This window comes from Oncorhynchus mykiss, chromosome 25 (assembly GCF_057628025.1).
Source record: "Oncorhynchus mykiss isolate SJ-2025 chromosome 25, ASM5762802v1, whole genome shotgun sequence".
NCBI lineage: Eukaryota > Metazoa > Chordata > Actinopteri > Salmoniformes > Salmonidae > Oncorhynchus > Oncorhynchus mykiss.
Window position 1 is genome coordinate 77,448,526 of NC_143046.1, and position 16,619 is coordinate 77,465,144.

Here is a 16,619-nt window from a genome sequence, read left to right on the forward strand (position 1 = left end):
GGCGATTCAGTGCAAATGGTCTCTAAGACGCAGATTTGTGACTGTGGTGGTTGCACCATTACTACAGAGAAAACGGCTCGTCTCTAACCCAAACCATTCAGCCGTTACCAGCACTACGTTTTTTTTCTCCTTCTATTGCACATTGGCGCTGCAGCTGGATGCATCTCCATTGGCATGCCGCGTTTTTACATTCATAAACCATGTCGTGGCCCCCTGACACCTCATGTTACCTCATTAGCTGGCTTGCTAACAACCTGGTAACTTTACCAGTCTAAACATTTGGGAGCACCGAAAGAATGGTAAAGGGATAACTTCATGAGCTCAATGATCATAGCAGTGAATGAATGACAGATTTGCACGTCTTCACACACAAACTTGATGTTCATAAAAGAGACCGTTTACAATTTTTAGTATAATGCATCTCAACAGGAAACTGTGCTTTTACACAATGTAACGCTGTAATATTCCACAAATTACTTTGTACTTTCAATGACTGGTATTTGTATTGGCATTTTAGCTTGTATAATAAACAGTCTTTACAGTTTCTTGGGCACAACATGTGCTTTAACAGTAGATAGAATGCATAGACCAAATAAAGGCTGTATCAATATTTTCTGGTGCTGCTAAATTTGATCATAAGCTTTATTTTATTTACAGCCCTGTGTTCAACACAGTTTTTCCTACCTGACAAAACAAGCTGTTGATTGGAGTGGGTGAGGAGGGCCAGACCTGCGAGTGTAACAGGTTATGACAAGCCTTTGTGTTTTTTTAGATACGTGGCTTTTAATCCTGTCCTGTTCTGTTCCCACTGCTTTCTCTCTCGCTCTGCGTTGGCTTGTCTTTGCTCTTAGCCTTCCACCTGCCTGAGCCCCAATAATTCACCCTTGAGAACTTGAGAAAAGCTGAGGTGTTTGTTTTCTACTTCTTGGCCATACTACTTGTAAACAACAATTGAAAGACACATTTTGTAGTACAAAAGAGGTTGTCTTTGGCTGTTTGAATTGTCACCTTGCCTGTCCTTTTTACATGTTATATTCAGCCTGGCCTGTTGAATGCTCATACAGCATCCAGTGTGTTTGCCTTGTGCTGTGAGCACGTTTCCTACATGCTCATTGTCCCTCAGTGCATTCCAGCATTGGTCTTTTTCACACTGATTCATTTGGGTCAATGCTAAAGTTGGAGGCATGCTGCTTTGATGTTAGGCTACACAATTGCCACAAAGACATGGAAGAGAATGCCTGTGTTTTGGGACATACAGAAACACTATGGTAATTGTACTGTAATAAAGAAAAAGCTCAGTTTAAGTAGGAGAACTGAATGGTGTGTGACTGAAAGGTTTGAAACATGCTTTGACATTAGGCTACACAATTGCCACAAAGACATACAGACAGACCAACTGTATGGTGGGCTTCCAGATTACTGTAGTACAAGAAAGGCTATAGCATAGAACTGTGAATCATTAAATGCTGTGCGACTGTCTCAAAGGGCCAGATAGGAAGGAATTCACTAAGCCAAAAGAAACAGGGATGGTCGTTGTTTGTACAAGGTGTGTTGATAGCCTATATCCAGTTTCTCAGTGGAAAAAAAATAAAAGTTGCCCAGTCTTGACGTAACGCAACTGGTTTGCTCTGTCTTGTAGCGTAGGTCATGTCCGTATCCTCTGCCTGTAACTCGGCAGCATATGTTTCCCATTCCCCTGATGAGTTTCTATCCAATGGGCAGGGTGAGATAGATGAGGCTGTTGCCATTCCTGGTCTGGTGGTGTCAGAGCTGAAGCCTTGTGCTTGGCAATGGAGGGAATACACAGACACTTTAGGCTCTGGAAAGCTAGCTACTCATAGGCCCTTCACAGGCCCTCCTGAAGTAATTACTGAATCGCTGTGAACTTCTTAGTAGAGGTGTGGAATTCAAGACCTGTTAGGTAAGAGGTCCTCTGTTTCTGTGGGCATATGTATGCCTGCAATGGTGTTATTCATAGGCTGCATGTGTAACTAGAGCATTGACATTGAAATAGAAATCTACTCTATGTTGAAAAGCCTAATCATAAAAAAAATATGGATATTCTTGTTTGAGCTTTTGAGGAGATCTGATTTTATAGTAGTCAAATTGTGTGTTGGTTTACCTAATATTTCCCTATTTTTAGACGGACCTTACTGAGCTAATGGCTTTATTGGCCCAGGCCCCAGCTAACATGTAGCAACTGATCAACAATAGGTTAAGTTAATGGGTTGTTGCCAGCTGAAGTCTTGAGATTATTTCTGAGTCTGTATGCTATGACATACTCATGCTGCTGAGAGAGAGAACCCCCAAATCAAAGGTCTTGTGTGCCATGTTACTCTTCCGACAGGACAGCACTTGTGTTACAAATGCTGTGCAGCACACTAACTCAGTATGTGGAATGTTGAGAGTATCATGGATGTCTCTGTACTTAGCCTGGATGGAACACATAACAGATCCTTGCACAACTGTTACTGGTCAGTCAGTGATCAGGATGCTCTATTCAATGGAGTCACGAGCAGTGAAATGTTGGTTGAACTTCTTTCTTTACGAGGTGTTTTGGTTATGATAGATTGATACTAAGAGTAGGAAAGCGCTGATTTGTTAGTGGTCCAAATATATTAAACGAAAGCAGCTTTCTCTCTGGTTGTTTTCTGATTTTATAGTTGGGGCTTGATGTTTCAGTGTTTTGGATGTACTGTCCTGTACACCACTAGATTAGAAAATCGCCTCAAAAGGTATTTCAACAGCGCTCGTCCACAAGTGCTTGGGTATGGAAATAGCTTTGTATACGAATTACAGGCAGTCAGGCAGCCGCACCCCTCTTCCCGGGTGTGTTTTAAAGTGCTATTGTATTTGAATGGAAAACCCCAGTAGGTTCAGGTGAAGGAAGTGCCTTATGAAAGGAGAGGGCAGCCATGCATTTATGGGAAAGGCTACGTGGCTGACGTGCAAACCTATATTTAATTTCCAAATTGGTTAAAATTGGGTTTGGTTAATGTTAGGGTTAGCCTAATGTAAGGGTCAGTTTTAGATTTGGCTAGTTGGGCTGTCAATTGGATCCTGGTCAGAAAAGTCTCCTTAAAGCATCGACAGAGAATACGTAGACTGGACCGACGGCAATGTGGTTTTGTCACACAAAAAATACGCTCCGGCATTTGACGCCGTTTTCTTCTACCTTTTGAGTCTCAGCGACTGCTCAGATAATAAACCAAACTACATCTCAACCTTATAGAATCCCCCCAAATATGTTGTTTTGAGGTGATAATGTTACTTTAGGCTAAAACAGATATGTGCCTTTTTTTCTTCTCTGTGACTAAAAGGGATGACATTCTATTTGTAGCTGATATGCGAGTGAATACATTGAATCAGCATATCAAATTAGGATAATGTTGTAGTTTACACTGGCAAGTATAAGAATATTTGCTAGGGCATATTTCATTTTAAATTGGATTATTTCACAAGGCGATGTAAGAAGCTAAAGCTTGCAGTGTTTAGTCAACTTCCTAGCAAGGGAGGACACTACTTTTGCTTTCACCACAAATGAGAAGACAACAAGAGAACCCCAAAATGTATTTTGTTTAGAAGTAATAACTAGTGATTACAGGCTATTGTGAAATGTTTGAACCTGCTGTAGCCAACTAGCTTGTCATGTGACTTTTTCTCTGACCAAACATGTTCTATTTTTAGCCGCTATGGGAATCAACACACAAGCAGCATATCAAACTGGGAAAATAAGTATATTTGACGGGGCATATCTTTTTTACATTTTTATAAATCAGATTTATTTCACATGGAGATGTGGCAAGCTAAAAAGGCTAGCTAGATTGCAATGTTTTTAGCCAGGCTGCCAGCAAGCTATTCCCCCCGCCCCCTTGTAAATGGGACCGGCGAGGATATCATGTTACCAAAAGATGTCCGCTACTCCAAAAATCCAACTCCTCCCACATAGGCTTGTGTGGTATCCAGATACCGTCCTTCTCTCATCTCAGGATTTACGGTATTACTTACCGGCATAGCATACAAGAAAACACCAAATGCTAACAAAATTAGCACAAACTAATAGTGAAATCACAAATGCTATTAGCTAAATGCTAACAAGCGAAAACCGATTTAAGTATAGCTAGTAGTTACCAAATCTCATTTTCGGTGAGTGTGGACATTTTCCATCTAAAGTGAATGAGACATATTGTGCAAATTAACAAAGTCGTGACACTACTGCTCCTTCAGAAAAAATTTATGTGTACCATGAGCAGAGGAGAGAAGAACGGAGGAGGGGAAAACACTAGTAAGAAGCACAGGGAAAAATGGCAACTGTACAGAACTAAAGAGCTCTAACAGAAACCCCATTATTAGATACACTGTAATACAAAAGTATGTGGACACCGCTTCAAATTAGTGGATTCGGCTATTTCAGCCAGACCCTTTGCTGACCGGTGTATAAAATAGAGCACACTGCCATGCAATCGCCATGGACAAACAGTGGCAGTAGAATGGCCTTACTGAAGAGCTCCGTGACTTTCAATGTGGCACTGTCATAGGATGCCATCTTTCCAACAAGTCAGTTTGTAAAATTTCAGTCAGGCTAGAGCTGCCCTAGTCAACTGTGAAGTGGAAATGTCTAGGGGCAACAACGGCTCATCTGCGACGTGGTAAACCACACAAGCTCACAGAATGGGACCGCTGAAGCATGTAGTGTAAAAATTCTGTCGTTGGTTGCAACACTGCCTCTGGAAGCAATGTCAGCACAATAACTGTTCATCAGGAGCTTCATGAAATGGGTTTCCATAGCTGAGCAGCCACACACAAGCCTAAGATCACCATGCACAATGCCAAGCTGCCATTGGACTCTGGAGCAGTTCTCTGGAGTGATGATTCACATTTCACCATCTGGCAGTACGACAGACAAATCTGGGTTTGGCAGATGCCAGGAGAACGCTACCTGCCCCAATGCATAGTGCGAACTGTAAAGTTGGGTGGAGGAGGAATAATGATCTGGGGCTGTTTTTCATGGTTTGGGCTAGGCCCCTTAGTTCCAGTGAAGGGAAATCTTTACGCTACAGCATACAATCACATTCTAGACGAGTCTGTGCTTCCAACTTTATGGCAAGAGTTTGAGGAAGGCCCTTTCCTGTTTCAGCATGACAATACCGCAGTGCACAAAGTGAGGTCTGAGTAGAAGTAAGTCCCCGCAGCAATGTTCCAACATCTAGTAGAAAGCCTTCCCAAAAGAGTGGAGGCTGTTATAGCAGCTAAGGGGGGGCAACTCCATATTAATGCCCATGATTTAGGAATGAGATGTTTGATGAGCAGGGGTCCATACTTTTGGTCATGTAGTGTATCTAATGGCAAACATTTAGTAGCGACTTGCATACAAGTGTAACTTCATCACCTCATGTGTGCAGCAAAGCAGACTGCTGATACATATAGAACACTATGGATTTACCAGCTACCGCTTTCTCCCGTTGTGCTATTTACAAACAAACACGTGACTGGCTCAACTGTTCTGGGGAACTACGGTAAGCTTCATAATGTGAAATGAACACAATCTGCTTTATCTCCTAACGTATTGCACAAGTTGACTGCAGGTATTTAAAGTAGCTACACATATTAATATGTATTGGGACAAACTTCAAATGCTTTGGACTGTATTGAAAAACCATCTTGTGGCTTTTTCCAAATGCCCCGGTATACCGCTCAAGCCTACACGCATTTACGTAGGTCAATGGAGTGGAGCTTGTAACTTTTTAGTGTCTCCCTGTGTCCATAGGGACATGCTGCTGCAGCAGGATCAGAATGTGGCCAGTCTGAGCTCCTTCTGCTGCTGACATAGGAGATTCTGCTCTTCTCTGTGGGCTTCGGTGTCATTCAGGGTGTCCTTTTTCCCCTTTGGTCTTGTCCCAGTTATGGGACTGGTGCGTTGGCTTGGCTCAGTAGGGTGTTTGTGTGTATTTATAGAGTGTGTAGGCCTACTTGTGTATGCGGGGGCACATGTTGCATAAGTTGAGTGGAGTAGCAGGAGAGAATCTGACACCTACCCAACATAATCAGGAGTCAGTGGAGAGGAGACCCGTTCTCTCTACAAAACTATTGATTATCCGTATATAGACATAAGAGAGTCCTGGCAGCCAATTGGCTGCAATGCTTTATTTCCTCCTAGACAGCAACACGTGTCTAAGTGGAGACGCTGGGGCCCAGCTCTGTGGTGGCCAATGACAGCTGTTTAGGTGAAGCTTTCTCTTTAACCACGTGCTGCAATGCTGTGCTGTATGGGGAAGGTTGGGAAGAATTTCAGTTAGCACTTTACTAGCTTTAGGTTAACTCCTGTGCATGCATACATACACCCACATACTCTAGTCTACACTGGTGCTGTGCCCTAGGCATGCAGGCCACAGGGCAATGGGCAACAGAGAAACGTTGAGTTGCAAGGATTCTAGCTAAATAGAAAACGCCTCTTCAGGAACCATGTAAGTTAGTCTCTCTCTCTCAAATAGTCTCTCTCTCTTGCTCAGTGAAATGACAATAGGCCTAGTTCCAGTTTAATTTATTCTGGGTTGTAAATTCTGGATCAATCCAATTATATTTTGATTGAGCATTTTAAGCATAGTGTGGTGTTATCAAGTTCTGTTGTTGGCCCGCTCCCAGAAAGTGGCTTAGAGTAGAAGTGCTAATTTAAGGATCATGTCTTATTCATTATGCTTTTAAAAGGCAAAACTGAGCTTAGATTTTCACTCCTACTCTGAGAAACCTGCAAGCATATTTGCAAGCATATCGCTAAACCCGCAATAACATCTGCTAAATACGTGTATGTGACCAATAAAACAAAGGTCATTTGATTTACTTAGCCTAGTAGTTTGGTCACAAACCACAACTGACAAAATGAGGAAAAACCTAACGTTGAGTAGAAGCACTTCGGAGAACTAGTTAGAGTACAACCATATGAATACGCAGCAAGAGCAATGCTCAACAGAATCATTTATTATACAACAATCACAATTCAGAATGTTGTTCGACAAGAAGCTTTGTCAATTAGCTCATTGGTCTTCATCATCCAACACGTTGTGGGGACTGCACCGTATGAAAAGTTTAACTACAAATTAGCAAACTGCTGTAACACTTTTTGAAAAGCCGACTTCCGTCATGGCAAAAACAGCCTTTGAATCCATCAGCTCCTCTCGCAGACAATTGACTTGTTAATCACAGGCCAGTCCTAAGTACAAAGTTTGGGCTAAAAGTGTATTTGCAAGACGAGTATAATCATGTCATGTGCAATAACCTTTAGCACCTCCACAAGCAGCAGCGGTTTACTTCCTCAAAAACCTGTCATTTTAAGCCAATCAGTTTAATGGGAGGTGGTGAACTTAATGTCACTCACTCAGTCTCTTTCTCGCCTCATTTAACAGCTGATTTACACAACAAAATGGGTGGTTCAGGGAAATTCATGACATGGCACAAGTGGTGGGAGCTGGCCTTTCCGATGACATCACGACTTCCTATCAGACCAATTCCTTGAAGTTTGCAGTTGTCTAAACACTAGTTTGTTTAAAATATATTTGTTTCCCTTAGTGTGTGTACTTCACTGTATTTATACTTGAGATCGCTTTTCAACAGTAAAAATTAAAAACGTTGGATCTTTAAAGTCCTACTCTGTCTCCCTTTCACCTCAAATTTTTTGGGTACCTTTTTTTTTTAACCCCTTTTTCGTGATATCCAAGTAGTAGTTAGTCTTTTCCCATCGCTGCAACTCCCGTACGTACTCTGGAGAGGCGAAGGTCGGGAACCATGCGTCCTCCGAAACACGACCCCCGCCAAGCCGCACTGCTTTTTGACACACTGCTCGCTTAACCCGGAAGCCAGCCACACCAATGTGTCGGTGGAAACGCCGTACAGCTGGCGACTGAAGGCCGCATGCATGCGCCTGGCCCGCCACAAGTAGTCGCTCGAGTGAGGTGGGACAAGGACATCAGCCGTCCAAACCCTCCCCTAACCCAGGCGATACTGGGCTAATTGTGTGTCGGCCTCGTGTCTCCTACTCGCTGCAGGCTGCGACACAGCCTGGGTGTGTCGTGACTCTGTAGTGACTCCTAGCACTGCAGTCTGGGAACTTTCAATAAAATCCCTGGTTTTCAGAAATCCACAATTGAGAATTCTGTATTTCCTGCTTGTCCCCCCCACCCTTTGTCCTAAATTGTTTGTCTGTGCACGGCGAGTGATTCTGTGTGTCTGACTGAAAAATGAGGTCATTTAATGTTTTCTCAATAGTAGGCCTGCACCCTACAGTCATGGCAAAGTTTTGAATGACACAAATATTAATTTTCAAGTCTGCTGCCTCGGTTTGTATGATGGCAATTTGCATATACTCCAGACTGTTATGAAGTGATCAGATGAATTGCAAAGTCCCTCTTTGCCATGCAAATTAACTGAAACCCCCAAAAACATTTCCACTGCATTTCAGCCCTGCCACAAAAGGACCAGCTGACATGTCAGTGATTCTCTCGTTAACACAGGTGTGAGTGTTGACGAGGACAAGGCTGGAGATCACTCTGTCATGCTGATTGAGTTTGAATAACAGACTGGAAGCTTGGAATCATTGTTCTTCCTCTGTCAACCATGGTTACCTGCAAGGAAACACGTGCCATCGTCATTGCTTTGCACAAAAAGGGCTTCACAGGCAAGGATATTGCTGCCAATAAGATTGCACCTAAATCAACCTTTTATTGAATCATCAAGAACTTCAAGGAGAGCGGTTCAATTGTTGTGAAGGCTTCATGGCACCCAAGAAAGTCCCGCAAGCGCCAGGACCGTCTCCTAAAGTTGATTCAGCTGCGGGGTCGGGGCACCACCAGTACAGAGCTTGCTCAGGAATGGCAGCAGGCAGGTGTGAGTGCATTTGCACGCACAGTGAGGCGAAGACTTTGAGGATGGCCTAGTGTCAAGAAGTGCAGCAAAGAAGCCACTTCTCTCCAGGAAAAACATCAGGGACAGACTGATATTCTGCAGAAGGTACAGGGATTGGACTGCTGAGGACTGGGGTAAAGTCATTTTCTCTGAATCCCCTTTCCGATTGTTTGAGGCATCCGGAAAAAAGCTTGTCCGGAGAAGACAAGGTGAGCGCTACCATCAGTTCTGTGTCATACCAAGAGTAAAGCATCCCTTTACTTCTCAGCCAAGGGAGTGGGCTCACTCACAATTTTGCCTAAGAGCACAGCCATGAATAAAGAATGGTACCAACACATCCTCCGAGAGCAACTTCTCCCAACCATCCAGGAATAGTTTGGTGTCAAACAATGCATTTTCCAGCATGATTGAACACCTTGCCAGGCAAAAGTGATAACTAAGTGGCTCGGGGAACAGAACATTGATATTTTGGGTCCATGGCCAGGAAACCCCCCAGACTTTAATCCCATTGAGAACTTGTGGTAAATCCTCAAGAGGTGGGTGGACAAACAAAAACCCACAAATTCTGACAAACTCCAAGCATTGATTATGCAAGACTGGGTTGCCATCAGTCAGGATGTGGCCCAGAAGTTAATTGACAGCATGCCAGGGCGGATTGCAGAGGTCTTGAAAAAGAATGGACAACACTGCAAATATTGACTCTTCGCATCAACTTCATGTAATTGTCAATAAAAGCCTTTGACACTTATGTAATGCTTGTAATTATACTTCAGTATTCCATAGTAGTATCTGAAAAAATATCTAAAGACACTGAAGCAGCTAACTTTGAAAATGAATATTTGTGTCATTCTCAACTTTTGTCCACAACTGTACAGAGATGCATTTTCTAGCAGACTTTGCTGGAACGCGCTGTGGAAGTAGCCTAGTTTGTCGTCCTTCAGACAACAGAGACTTTTGTTTTGTTGCACTTTTTCTTCTGTATCCAGCTCAGACCCCTCTCTCTGCTTCGATGTGCTGAAAAACATTCAATGGACCAGTGTTCTGTTTTCCCTCTGGTCTATATAGCCTTAACTCTCTGCTTACTATTGGCCAGTGTCTAATCAATCATAACTTGAAAGTGGTGTTTCCTCAGCCTGCCTCGTATCCATCACCCATGTGTAAATATGTGGATGTTATTGATTTAACATGCTAGCTGGACATGTTTTTATTGTTAATTGAACGCAAATGTTGTAGGCTTGCTAGGCTACATCAGTTCTTTATCAGGGTTCTCAACAGATACAATTGTGCAAGCATGCAGGATCACATGTCCAGTACTGACCCTCGAATGTAACCAAACATTTAGGAATTTAACTTGTTTTCCACCCTTATCCAGCCACCCTGGCAGGGACAGTAGTCCATGACGAAAAGGAGGGTGATTTGATATGATATGCACATTGGTGCTGAAAATACTTGTGCTGGGCTAAAAGATAATACTGAAATAAAGGAATGAGGCCAGTAGTCTTAATTATCATTGTGTACAAGAGGTGCAAGCATGTCCCTCAGTGACTGATGGTCTTGTGTTTTAGCTAGCCAAGTGGATGGTAAGCAGAGCAGGTTTCCCCTCCCCTCTGTCCCCTCAGTCCCCTGGCTGGTCACTGTTCCACTGTTCCCAAAGCAGCTTTTGTTCAGGCTTATCTGGTCTTCATGGCTGACATATCTCTTTGAAAACAAACTGGGCGCTTGTTTTTCCCCAGCCTACGAATTAGAATGGGGGAAGGGCTTAATTGAATATCCCAAATGGCATCCCTATTCCCTGTATAGTGCAGTACTTTCGACCAGTGCCATATGGACCCTGGTCAAAAGTAGTGTACTAATAGAGAGTAGATAGGATCCCATTTAGGATGCAACCTTAGAGTGAGCATGTTTCCATTTCAATGTTGGCTTAGTTTGAACTGAAGCCCATGCCTTCAGTTCATTTATACTGTATGAGCATTTGGACTGGATTCAATACTTTTGCTTTGTCTTTACAAAGCTACAGAGTTTACTACAAGGACAGGCTAAATGTAGGCTGCTGTGTTTAAGTCGTCAATGACTGCTAATGAATATTACAAACTGTCATTTTGGTTTGATCTCTGACTTATGTTGAAGGGGGGAAATAATTTGATGCACAGCCACATCTTTGTTGTTTTGAGGGAATTCAATACAAAGGTGGTTAAACCACAAAAATGCCTTGTAAACCATGTAAAGGCATCTGTTTTTTTTCCTTTTGTCTGTTTTTGTTAGAAGTGCCAGGTTTGCATTACTTAATAAGGGCATTTCAATCTAAAGGAGCCATGAGCTCCAACATGTGAAGTTCATAGGAGCGTGTCAAATGAAAGTTAAAGGTTTTTCTTTTTTTTAAAAGATGTATATGTATGGTATGTATGGTATGTAAATATATATAAATGGTATTAGAAATACATAAACATTAATGTTGAAGACCCCTTCCAACTGATATCGACACATATTTAGTTTTGGATAAATGATTTGCCTTCTGTAAGTTTAAGAAACTTTGCCGTGTGCCTTGTAACTCCATTACCAAAAACCCACATCTTTCTGATATTTTTACATTTCTCTCCCGCATGAGGGAGGATAATGAACGTGCACAGAAGTAACAATTAAAGGTAGACCTACCAATTAGTGTGATAATTGTTATGTTTATGAATTATTAAGTGAATCTGTTACCAAATGTTATGGAATTACTGCAATGGGAAATCAAAGTAGTCACAAACCAGAGTTGGGTCAGCTGCTACTGTCCTCCCTTCCACTGGCATTGTAGAGAAGTACCGCACAGAACATTACAGTGAAGTAAAGAATTAGAGTACTGTAGAGTACAGTAATGTACTTTACTGAATATATCTACTGTTCTTTACACAAATCAAATGTTATTTGTCACTTGCACTGAATACAACAGGTGTAGTAGACCTTACAGTGAAATGTTTACTTACATGCCCTTAACCAACAATGCAGTTTACTGTGATGTCCAAACATAGACATCTGATTCTGATTTGGTCTGGTCAGGACCAACCAAATGTTGTCTTGTTTGGGGGCGGAACTAATTAGAAAAATAGCCCGTGTTTAGAATAATACTCAAACATACAGAAGGATATTGCATATTTCTACCATTTTTGTGTACCTATTCAGGATACATCACCATGACGAGAATGATATACTTATCCATAATGATGAATTTCTATATAGTACAGATGTAATTCCGTTACCAGATGTAAATTCACTACCTACTGTAGTTCAATAACATGTTTTTTTTACTAACTCAGGGTGTCATGTCCTAACTGATCCCTCATTCTTTCTGCAAATATCTTTTGAATCTTATTGCGGAGTAGATGTTTAAAGCTGCAATATGTAACTTTTTGGGCGACCCAGACCAGATTAACATAGATATTTGAGTTATAGAACTGTAAATCTCACTGAAAGAAAGTCTAAGAAGTGGTAGATCTGTTCTGTTCTTTATTTCTATGCTTCCTGTTAAGTTAGGTTTATGCTGCTTTTTTACTTTTACCAGCTTCAAACAGATGAAAATACTATCTTTGGCTGTTGAAAATATATTTCACACCGATTTAGATGGTACAATGATTATCTACATTCTCTATGCTTGTTTTAGGCAGACTATTAGAAGTTTTGCAACCAGGAAATGGCGGAGCAATTTCTGCATAGTGCACCTTTTTTAACAGTTTTTGGAAACCGTGGTCTCATAAGTAAACTGAGGGAGATTTGACATTAATTCTGTTACCCAACTTTGCATCTGCACAGTTCTTCCAGTAAATGTTTTGGACATTTTCTTTGAACAATTTACAAAGTACTACGGAGTCTGTAATTATGTTACTGTGGAATTGCCCATAAGCCATTCATTCAGTAGAACAACAATATTTTTTTTGTGTATTTTGCTAGTATATTTACTTGTTGCAACTGGTCTGTCAATCTGTCAGGCTGCGTTCTGTCATGAAGTGTTTGCTTCTGAATCGGCCCTGGGCTCATTGACTTTGGCAGTTCTTCAGATCATTGTTCTTGGGAGGCCAGGGTTATTCACTTATGATTGTTGGATAATTTAATTGTCGTTATGTCGGCATAACACGCAGCCATGTTCCTTCCTAGGCAAGGTGGTCTGAAACTGAACTGTGTAATAAACTGGACATCCTGTACCTGTCTCCCTACAGTGTGTTGGGTGGGACCCTGAGCTGTAAACTCCTCAGATTGTGGCCTGCAGACGACCAGGGGGTTGTGGGAGAAGACGGGAGAGAATCGTCCGTTGCAACACCAGTCTCACTGGACTGGAGGGAATGCCTGAGAGATGTGAATCTATGAGTTACTGCAGCACTACTGCCGCCTCTCACAGGGAACCTAGGAAACCACCACCCAACCTGCTGCAGTCAGCCTGGAGGTAACCCCCCCCCCCCCCCCCACACACACACACAAATCACCACTCTACTTACCTACTGCATTGTTAAAGGGACAGCTCCCCCAAATGACATACCTGGCTCCTTATGTTTAAAGTAGTTTATGGCCGAGTAAGGCTACAATTCATACTTTATTTGTAGGGCTGCACGATTAATCGAATTCATTGCGATATTGACATGAGATTTTTCTTCATTGACACTCTGTTAATGGAGGTACTGTAGATCTAGTTCTCTAAGGAGATGCGTTAGACTCCTTTCACTCTACATACATAGTGGATGCTGACCAATCACAAGCGTCCCCGCTTAAAGCGTGCGCTTAGATGCTGGTGAGGAGAGAAAGGCCTTTACCAAAGACAGACAGTACAGTCAAAGATATTTATAACCAACTCAAGATTGTTCATCTGTGGCGTTTACAGTGGGAGCAAATGAAGCATAGTGGGCAGAACAAGCAAGTAGGTGGGCCAAGCACAAGCTAGCGATATCTTATTGGTGCGTTGTAGCATGTATTTTTATATTTCTGTTAGGGAGCGCCTCTCTGAAGTGTGCACAAACTCAATTAGACTTTGCACTCCTTTAACAAATAATAACAATAATAATAATAACTTTGGCAAAGTGTCAAGTCAATAAAACAGTGCACTGTGTTTGTAACAGATTCTAGTTTTGGGAACAGAAAAAATGATTGAGATCAGATGTTTCACAGATAATAACATTTGCAGAATGACGGCCCAGTTTCACCTAGTTCCATCCTCTCCCACTACCTGCGACTGGACTTCCTCTCACTACCATATTTGGTGGTGTGAAAACGTTCTAAACGGATTCAGCTTTATAGCCCCGTGTCTGGGTTTTCACTTCTGTCTTTACCTCAGTTTGTCGTGGAAAACATGCGTGCTAACGAGAACTTCAGTATGGCGCGTCTTCAGTGGTATGACAGTATTTCTGCTACAGGCACACCGATGTCAAACAAATGCATGTGTTGTGCAAAAAAGTGCCCCGGTTGTGGTGACAACGAGGCAATACGACAAATGTAGTCAATAATTTTAAAGTATGACCATCCTCTAATTTACCTCAATTGCATGGTTAAAACAAGTGCCCAATAGCAGCAAAGCCCATCAGCCACAACTAGCCACCTGCGTTAAACAGGCATTGATTGCCAATGCATTTTGAAGTGTTAACTCTCTACGAAAAACATCCCGTAGATGCATAGAAATCACTGAGCCTATCACATAGCCAAAGACATGTTTCCTATTGACAGCCAGCAAAGACGGCTTCAGGAAGATTATAAACAAGCTGGACAGGAGATGCAAGATTCCTTCTCGCACATGTTTCTCCCAAGTCGCCATTCCAACACTATAACAAAATTTAAGGGAGAAGTTGAAACATGTCACATTGAATGACTGGACAAGACTCATGTTTTTGGCACTTTGACTTTTATCATTTTAATTATAATGATTGAGTTTATTTGTACATAATTACACATTCATAAGCTTCCTATTCCATCTGCAGCCTATGGGTGCCTGAATAAATAATTATTAGGTTATTTCAGAACTCATAATGGTAAAATAGGAATTAAGAACTCATGTTATTCATCAATTAATAATTGCTGTGCTTATAACACACTACTTTGATCATGTTAAATCTATTTTCAGATTTTTAGTGGTGTACCTCCAAACAACATGTTTGGGGGTGTAGGTGTCATCTTATCTGTAGCCAATAACGATGTTGGAAAGGATTTGTTTAATTTGGCTTTGTATTAATTTAGCACAGAATGTATTCATTCATGTCAGAAGTGATGATCTCTGCCCTGACACTTGTTTTATCCATGTCTGATGGAATTGCGATGTCACCCAATTCATAATTGCAGTATCTGGGCCAAAAAATAGAAATGAGATATTTTGTCAATCGTACAGCTTTATTTGTTTGGGGTTTGTTTACCTAGCCAGAAAAGTATATTGTTTACCTCGTATGTAAATGACGACCCATGTCTTTGACACAGGCCTGTGCTGTGCTTCAGGCTGCCTCAGCCCAAGAGTAGTATTTGAACCCAGGTCTGAAGCCCACTAGCTCCCTGCCTCGCCTCAGGAAGAACATGATGTGATGTTACACCATAATTGCAGCAGGCAGAGCCTCAGACTGATTGCTCGGGTTTGTCCCAAATGTACCCTATTTCGTATATAGTGCACTACATTTGACCAGGTCCCATAGGTCTCTGGTCAAAAGTAGTGCACTACATGGGGAGAATGGTGCCATTTGGGACATAGACCCTCATGTGACTTCATACATTTGAAGTTGGATCAGTTCCCTGGCAGCGCCCCATGCTGAAGAAGTCATGGACTCTTGAAAGAGGGAAGGAGAGAGAGTGAAAAAAGGTTGTTAAATTGAAGCTGCTCTCTTTCGCTGAGTTCATCCATGAGCTCACCCCATCAGAGCCCATGACTCACCCCCCAGTCTACCCAGGGCCAGTTCTGTTGTGCTTTTCACTTCAGACCGCTTGTTTTCTTTTTACCTAACGCTACGTTAGACTTTTCCCTCAAATTGCCATTAGCGCTGATGTTTTAGGCACAGTCCAAGTAATTGAGAAATGTCTAGGGGGAGTCCCCCAAATGGCACCTAGTCCCTATATAGTGCATTCATTTTGACAAGACCCCTATATAGGGAATAGGGTGCCATTTGAGGCGCGGCCTCTGTAGGGTCTGAACACTGCTGGGAAGGGAAGTGTCTCTTCTGGCCAGGTTGTGTAATAATAAGCAACAGTAAAACTTGGCGAGCCAGACCAGGGGCCTGTTTAGGAGGGTGCAACTACAACGTTACAAAACATTCACATGGAAGTATATTGTGTAGAACACACAATTCTGTCATCTAGAATAGGGAGTCATTTCAGTATCTCTATTCCTTACATTTCTATTTGCAAGGTTTCTGAATGTTTCACCTCACTGAATAATACACTCCTGAGTTTGCTCCTCTCCAGGCATACACACCCCCTGTTTGCCATGACAATGAATAACAAGGAGTTGTCATGACAATGGCAGAAACAGACTGTTGGGACATGGTGAATTAGTCTGGTTTATCTGGGTTAATGAAGAACACAATCTTTGCCCTGGCTTGAAAGCTGAGCCTCCTGCCTGCTTAAGTGCTGCCAAGGCAGTGTCTTCATTGAAACCAGGAAGTGAAAGTTGGAGTATTGTGCCAGTAGTGCAAGTCTTAGTGTAGTTGCTGCCATGGAGATATATGAGCCATGTTGATGTTGGTGCCACTCTTAACTTGTTGCTGTGACTGCCCGTGTGTATACACACA

General features: G+C 42.2%; 1 protein-coding gene across 5 annotated transcripts in view; it reads left to right on the top strand.

The window, feature by feature from the left end:
- Positions 1-16,619, top strand: part of LOC110505797 (F-box only protein 34) — a 28,612-nt gene that overhangs the window by 4,507 nt on the left and 7,486 nt on the right. For 2 of the 5 annotated variants that reach the window (XM_021585239.3, XM_021585243.3), the window contains exon 2: positions 13,089-13,312. In XM_021585239.3, the coding sequence (XP_021440914.3) occupies positions 13,212-13,312 (101 nt within the window). In that variant the 5' untranslated portion in view covers positions 13,089-13,211. Of the gene's footprint in view, positions 1-657; positions 745-1,709; positions 1,922-6,208; positions 6,465-13,088; positions 13,313-16,619 lie in introns of those variants that run through there. The other 3 variants (XM_090221135.1, XM_021585244.3, XM_021585240.3) reach the window with 3 other exon arrangements.